The 7,555-nt window shown below is 42.8% G+C and overlaps 1 protein-coding gene across 1 annotated transcript in view; it reads left to right on the top strand.

The window, feature by feature from the left end:
* Window positions 1-7,555, top strand: part of UTP4 (UTP4, small subunit processome component) — a 47,769-nt gene that overhangs the window by 13,615 nt on the left and 26,599 nt on the right. The window contains exon 5 of the mRNA XM_012806142.1: window positions 1,758-1,969. Coding sequence (XP_012661596.1) covers window positions 1,758-1,969 — 212 coding nt within the window. The remainder of the gene's footprint in view (window positions 1-1,757; window positions 1,970-7,555) is intronic.

Genomic DNA, 7,555 nt, shown 5'->3' with positions numbered 1-7,555 from the left:
GGATTCGAACCCGCCACCTTAGGTGTACGTGGCTGGCACCCTAGCCGGTTGAGCTACAGGCGCCGAGCCTGAAGCCAAGATCTTTAAGTTTTTTCTCTTTGCCAATTATATACCCCTGAAAAGTTTTTTCAGTCCTCTGCCTGGTGAATATAGGCCTGGCTAGCAGCATGCTGAGGAAAAGAAAACTGGTTTTCTTAATATTTTATTAGAAAGTTGCATTTAGGGCAGCGCCTGTGGCTCAGTGAGTAGGGTGCAGGCTGTCCCCATGTACTGAGGGTGACAGGTTCGAACCCAGCCCCAGCCAAACTGCAACAAAAAATTAGCCAGACCTGTAGTCCCAGCTACTTGGAGGCTGAGGCAAGAGAATCACCTAAGCCCAAGAAGAGCTGGAGGTTGCTGTGAGCTATGATGCAATGGCACTCTACTGAGGGTAACAAAATGAGACTTTGTCTCTTAAAAAAAAAAAAGATCGCATTTAATTCTTTTATTTATATCATACTCCTACTCTCAGTTGTGCCTGGTAGGCCTCAGAGAGTAAATCCTGAACCTTCTGTCAAGGTGGATTTTGGGAGGTGCTCAGTTTCGTAGGGTGTGGGTTATGTGAAGGGTCTGACAGTTTCTTAAACGTAGTTTCAACTGATCCCTCCTTTGAAGCCTCACTTTTCCCTTCCTTTCTATACTATCTGGGCTCCCCAATTCCTGAGTCACTGGAGTATAAATCAGATGGCTTCTTGGCTTTCTTCACTGCCAACTTAGGACTCAGTTTCAGGGCGCTACTGAGTCAGTTAACACCTCATGTCTGCTCTCCAGTTCTAGAATTTCGTCTCTTGCCTTTTCTCCCTTTCCTGTGGGGTTTTGGGAAAGAGCAGAGTGTAATGTGTATGTGTAGTTGGCCAGCTTTAAGTGCATGTCCCAAGTGTCTCTTTCCATTTCACATCCCCCAAAAGTGTACCTGTCCACCTTTTCTTTTCTTTTTTATTTTTTTGAGACAGAGTCTCTCTCTCTGTTGCCCTCAGTAGAGTGCCATGGCTTCATACCTAACAGCAAACTCAAATTCTTGGGTATAAGTGATTCTCTTGCCTCAGCCTCCCAAGTAGCTGGGACTACAGATACACACCACAATGCCAAGCTACTTTTTGGTTTTAGTTGTTGTTTGACAGGCCTGGGCTGGATTCAAACAGGCCACCGCTGATGTATGTGGCTGGCACCCTAGCTGCTGAGCTACAGCAGCTGTCCTCCTTTTCTTCTCTCTCTACCTACTCCCCTCCCCGTGCATGTCTCTCCACCTCCACTTTTACTCAGGTAAACATTCTGGAGTTCTGAAACTGGGTTCAATAGAACTACCCTTTTACTGGCAGGCTATGTTCAGTCAGCTAACATACCTTATCATGCCCACAACAGGCAGTCTTTAAAAGACTAAAAGAGGCTCAGCGCCTGTAGTTCAGTGGCCAGGACACTGGCCCCGTACACCAGGGCTGGTGGGTTTGCACTCAGCCCTGGCCTGCCAAACAACAATGACAACTACAACAAAAAAATAGCTGGGTGTATTGGAGGGCGTCTGTAGTCCCAGCTACTTGGGAGGCTGAAGCAGGAGAATCGCTTGAGCCCAAGAGTTTGAGGTTGCTGTGAGCTGTGGCACCACAGCACTCTACCAAGGGAGACACAATGAGACTCAGTCTCAAAAAAATAAATTAATTAAATAAATAACTGAAAGAAAAATGGGTACCAGCCAAATGTTTTCTTTTCTTATTTTTCAGGGAGCACTATTCATAAGATGACTGTGGATAGACAGTATATGGGTGCGTCTAAGCGGAAATGCATTGTGTGGGGTGTTGTCTTCTTGTCGGATGGCACTGTCATAAGTGTGGACTCTGCTGGGAAAGTACAGTTCTGGGACTCAGCTACTGGGACGCTTGTGAAGAACCATCTCATCTCAAACGCTGATGTGCTGTCCATTGCCGTAGCCGATGTGAGTACAGTCCCCATTTTGAGTGATTGACGTGCATCCTGGGTAGCTAGTAAGAGAAAGCAGGGTTAGTGACATGCCCTGTAAAAATATCTAGATGTCACATCCTGATCCCGATGTATTGGAGGAAGATGAGTTTAGGAAAATGCATTTGACACATCATTTCCATGGTATCTAAGAATTGATTAGAGAATACTGTTAGCAGAGAGATTTTCTTCTGACACTTCTCACCCAGAGTTCATTCAGTCTGATTGTACATAGACACAAGAAAGATCTTGAAAAGCCCTCTTTCCTCTCTCTGTATCATTGTCTATGTTCGGATGTTACAAGATAACTTTATAGTGATTTTAAAAATGTTCGTTTCCTCCTTTTGCAAAATGCCTTAGGTAACTTTGTGTTGAACAAGTATTGTTTTCCTCCTTCCTTTTGGTATATGAATTCTAATTCAGAAATCTTTGAGTATTTTAACAGTGAAGCATGGAAAGTGACAGTGAGATTTGTTAACTGGATCCTTTTTCTATTGCTGCTTAGTTTGAGAATCAGGCTATCCTAAGTGGGCATTCATGTTCTAGTGTTGAGTTTATTCATGCCCACTTTTTTTGCCTATAAATGTTTCTATCACATTAACATGTTCTCTTTTCTTTCTTTTTATTTATTTATTTATTTTATTTTTTATTTTTTTTGAGACAGAGTCTCTTGTCCTGGGTAAAGTGCTGTGGCATCACAGCTCACAGCAACCTCCAACTCCTGGGCTTAAGCAATTCTGTTGCCTCAGCCTCCCAAGTAGCTGGGACTACAGGCGCCCACCACAACACCTGGGTATTTTTTAGTTGCGGTTGTCATTGTTGTTTTGGCAGGCCAGGGTTGGATTTGAACCTGCCAGCTCTGGTGTATGTGGCTGGCACCTTAGCTGCTTGATCTATAGGCACGGAGCCTTATTTTTTTTTTTATTTTTTTTTATTTTTTATTTTTTTTGGACCAGAGCTGGGTTTGAACCTGCCACCTCCAGCATATGGAGCTGGTACCCTACCCTTTTGAACCACAGGCACCACCCTAATTTTTTTTTTTTTTAGATAGTCTCACTGTTTTGCCCTAAGTCGAGTGCCTTGGCATCATAGCTCACAGCAACCTCAAAGTCTTAGGCTCAAACAATCCTTCTGCCTAACCCTCCCGAGTAGCAGGGACTATAGGTGCCTGCCACAGTGCCTGGCTATTTTTAGAGACAGGGTCTTGCTTTTGCTCAGGCTGATCTTAAACTCGTGAGCTGAGGCAGCCCACCCACCTCAGTCTCCCAGAGTGCTAGTATTACAGGCATGAGCCACCTCACCTGGCCTATAATGCTTTTTTAAGTGTAAAATTTATATTTTGTAAACATTTAAACTGGTTTTTGAGACTGAGTCTTGTTCTGTCACCCAGGCTGGAGTGTAGTGGTATGATCATAACTCACTACAACCTCAAACTCAGGCTCAAGTGGGCTTTTCTATGTCAGCCTACTAAGTATACCACCATATCCAGCTAATTTTTCTTTTCTTTTTTTTTTTCTTTTTTTTTTTTGTAGAGACAGGGTCTCTAAATTTTCTTTTCTTTTCTTTCTTTCTTTTTTTTTTTTTTTTGGTAGAGAGAAAGGGTCTCTAATTTTTCTTTCTCTCTTTCTTTTATTTTTAATAGAGAGAGGGTCTTGCTTTTGCTTCCTTTTGCAGGCTGGTCTTGAACTCCTGGCCTCAAGCAGTTCTCCTACCTCAGCCTCCTAGAGCACTAGGATTACGGGTGTTGAGCCACTGCTCCTGGACTGACACTATTTTTTTAAACATAGAATTTGTATTTTACTTATTGAAAGAGTACCATGAGACCTAAATTTTGTCGTGTCACTCTTAGGCATATATGAAAAGGAAAATATAAGCAAAATAAACTGATTAAGATATTCCTAGAACTGGTGGCGCCTGCGGCTCAAAGGAGTAGGGCACCCTGCCCCATATGCCAGAGGTGGCGGGTTCAAACCCAGCCCCAGCCAAAAACTGCAAATAAAAAAAAAAAAAGATATTCCTAGAACTACATTCATAGCTAGACTGACTCACTTGTCAACTTAGTCCTCAAGTTGAGTCCTCAAGGTCCTTGTTTTCCCATACATTGCCTCTGCTATCAGTAGTCTTGATGATAAAGCTACACTGTACTCTCTTATATTCTCTTTGGGCTTTTGACAACCATTCTGCAAATTTTATTCTTTTTTTTGAGACAGATTTATTCTGTCACCCAGGCTGAGTGCCAGTGGCCTCATCATAGCTCACTGCAGGCTCACTCCCTGGCTCAAATGATCCTCCTGTCTCAGCCTTCTAAGTAGCTGGGACTGTGGGTGCCAGCCACAACACCCAGCTAATTTTTTAATTTTTATTCTTATTTATTTATTTATTTTTTATTTGTTTTTGGTTTTGATTTTTGGGTTTTTTTTGAGACAGAGCCTCAAGCTATCACCCTGGGTAGTGTGCCCTGCCGTGGCATCACAGCTCACAGCAACCTCCAACTCCTGGGCTCAAGGGATTCTCCTGCCTCAGCCTCCCAAGTATTTGGGACTACAGGCGCCCACCATAATGCCCGGCTATTTTTTGGTTGCAGCTGTCATCACTGTTTGGCAGGCCCAGGTTGGTTTCGAACCCGCCAGCTCAGGTGTATGTAGCTGGCGCCTTAGCTGCTTGAGCCATAGACACCTAGCCAATTTTTTTATTTTTAGTAGAGACAGGGTCTTACTTTGTTCAGACTGATCCCAAACTCCTTGACCTCAAGTGATCCTTCCACCTTGACTTCTCAGAGCACTAGGATTTAGGATTATTGGTTTGAGCCATAATTCTCCAAGTTTTGGCTGTTTATCTGCAGATGTCACACATTCTGCAAACAGACATTTTAAGTTATCCTGATTTTAGAGATGTTAAAACATGGGAAAATGTTTGCCTCAGAATCAGTGATTTATGGTACTTTTTTTTTTTTTAATTGAAAAATACAATTGTACAAATACCAACTGTCATAAGTGATTATCACAGACTCTGGAGTCACGCACACATAGACCTGAGTCCCAGTGGTACCACCTACTTACATGTCTCCTTGCTAAAGTTACTTATTTCTAAGTCTCAGTTTCCTTCCCCTTTGAAAAATAAACAAAAATATCCCCCATGGATGCCAGTAATGCATACCTTATAGAGTTTGGGGCAGGATTAACTGGATAGTGCATGTAAGTGTGCTAAGTACAGTGTCTGGCACAGAGTGAGTGTGGTATTGTCATTATCATTTTCAAATCTTTTTGAAACTGATTCTAATTTCAAGGCTTTTCTCCATTATACTCTCTTGCCAGAACAGCTGCTTATTTTTTAGATTTATTTTTAATGGATTTTCGTTGGCTAAAGAGTGAATTGTGGCAAATATCCAGTCCTTTGATCTTCTTAGATGTCTTTCACCTTCATCTGGGAGGTGAGTACTGATTCCTGCAGGGAGTTGTAGGGAATCTTTCCTTTCATTTAGAGGTCAGTCCTGAGACAGTTTTTTTTGTGTGTGAAATAGTCACTCTTTGATTAATGTAGGAAACTCCTCACCCTACTTCCAGGTTTGATTTTTTTTTTCTTTGCTTCCTTCCTGCTACATCCTAAGACAACAACCATTTTTTAAGAAATCTCGTTCTAACGGTGGGACTTTAAGCAAACTGTCTCTCTCTCTCTTTTTTTTTTTTTTTTTTGGTAAGTTAAATGAACAAACAGTTGGAGGTAGAGAAGCCTTCTTAAGCTGCTTTCTATCTCTATTTTTGTATTGGGCTAATGGTTTGCAAATGGGCTTGGTGGTGTATCTTTAAAGGTAAGGGAGAAGCTGGTTAGGGCCACATTATGTGCTGTCCTTCAGATATCCATTTTTTTTTTCTCTACCATCATGTGCCTGCAAGTGACTTCAAGAGAGCTGGCACAAGATTAATTTAGTATGGTCTACCGAGACCCCGGGGTATGGAAACAGATGGCTTCAATTCTTTGTCAAGTTTCTAAACCTATGGAGCTCCGGTTTCCTTCATCTGTGAAAAGGGTTATTAAATGATGATCAAGAGAAAGAAAGTTAAAATCATGACTCACACATTGTCTGTAATATGTTAATGAGGGAACCAGTAGGATATTTTAAGCAGTTCAAAAGAACATTCTTAGGCAGTGCCCTTAGCTCAGTGGGTAGGGCGCTGGCCACGTGACTGGTGGGTTCAAACTTGACCCAGGCCAGCTAAAAGAACGACAGTGACAACTGCAACAAAAAATAGCCAGGCATTGTGGTGGGTACTTGTAGTCCCAGCTACTTGGGAGGCTGAGGCAAGAGAATTGCTTAAGCCTAAGAGTTTGAGGTTGCTGTGAGCTGTGAGGCCACAGCAGTCTACCCAGGGCACCAGCTTGAGACTCTGTCTCAAAAAAAAAAAAAAAAAGAACATTCTTATATGAGGCCAGTAGAAATGCTAAAATGAGTTTACAAACAGGTGGAAAACTGTGTCCATAGGATAATAATCAGTTGCTTTCTACCAGGCAAAATTCGTCTGTTTTTTCTTTTAGATGGAGTTTCAGTTTGTAGCCCTCAGTAGAGTGCCATGGCGTCATAGCTCACCGCACCCGCTAACTCTTGGGCTTAAGTGATTTTCTTGCCACAGGCTCCTGCCACAATGCCCGACTATTTTTAGAGATGAGGTCTTGCTCTGGCTCAGGCTGGTCTAGAACCTATGAGCTCAGGTAATCCACTTTCCTCCACCTCCCAAGTGCTGGGATTACAGGCATGAGCCACTCCTCCTGGCCTTTCTTTTTTTTGAGACAGTCTCTGTCACCCTGGATAGAGTGCTGTCATATCATAGCTCATAGCAACCTCAAACTCTTGGGTTTGAGCAATCCTGTTGCCTCAACCTCGCTAGTAGCTGGGACTATAAGCATGCTCCACTGTGCCCAGGTAGTTTTTTCTATTTTTAGTAGCAACAGGGTCTTGTTCTTGCTCGGGCTGGTCTCAAACTCCTGCCTTCAAGTGATCCTTCAGCATTGGCCTCCCAAAGTGCTGGATTACAAGCGTGTGTCATTACACTTGGCCTAATTTTTTTTTCTTGCCCGAAGTTAGCGTTTATGTATAAAAATTAGAGTTAGGCTAGGCATTACAGCTCGCACCTATAATACTAGCACTCTGGGAGGCTGAGGTAAATGGATTGCTTGAGCTCAGGAGTTTTAAGACCAGCATGAGAAAGAGTCAGACCCCATCTCTACTAAAAATAGAAAAATTAGCTGGGGTTGGTGGTGTACCCCTGTAGTCTCAGCTCCTTGGGAGGCTGAGGCAAGAAAATCAACTTGAGCTCCGGAATTTGAGGTTGCTGTGAGCTATCAGGACGCCTCGGCAGTAGAGTTTACGTTACAAAAATGAAAGCCAGCATTAAAATGAAAGTAGTTTTGAGGATATAAGGATTATTTTTTTAATAAGTATAGACATACTAAGACCTTTTGAAACTAGCATTAGAAATTACAGTGTTGGCTCGGCGCCTGTGGCTCAGGTGGCTAAGGCGCCAGCCACATACACCTAAGGTGGCCGGTTCAAATCCAGCCCGGGCCC

Source organism: Otolemur garnettii, unplaced genomic scaffold (assembly GCF_000181295.1).
Source record: "Otolemur garnettii isolate 467f Iridium unplaced genomic scaffold, OtoGar3 scaffold00047, whole genome shotgun sequence".
Taxonomy (NCBI): domain Eukaryota; kingdom Metazoa; phylum Chordata; class Mammalia; order Primates; family Galagidae; genus Otolemur; species Otolemur garnettii.
This window is presented reverse-complemented; position numbering and strand designations above follow the sequence as displayed.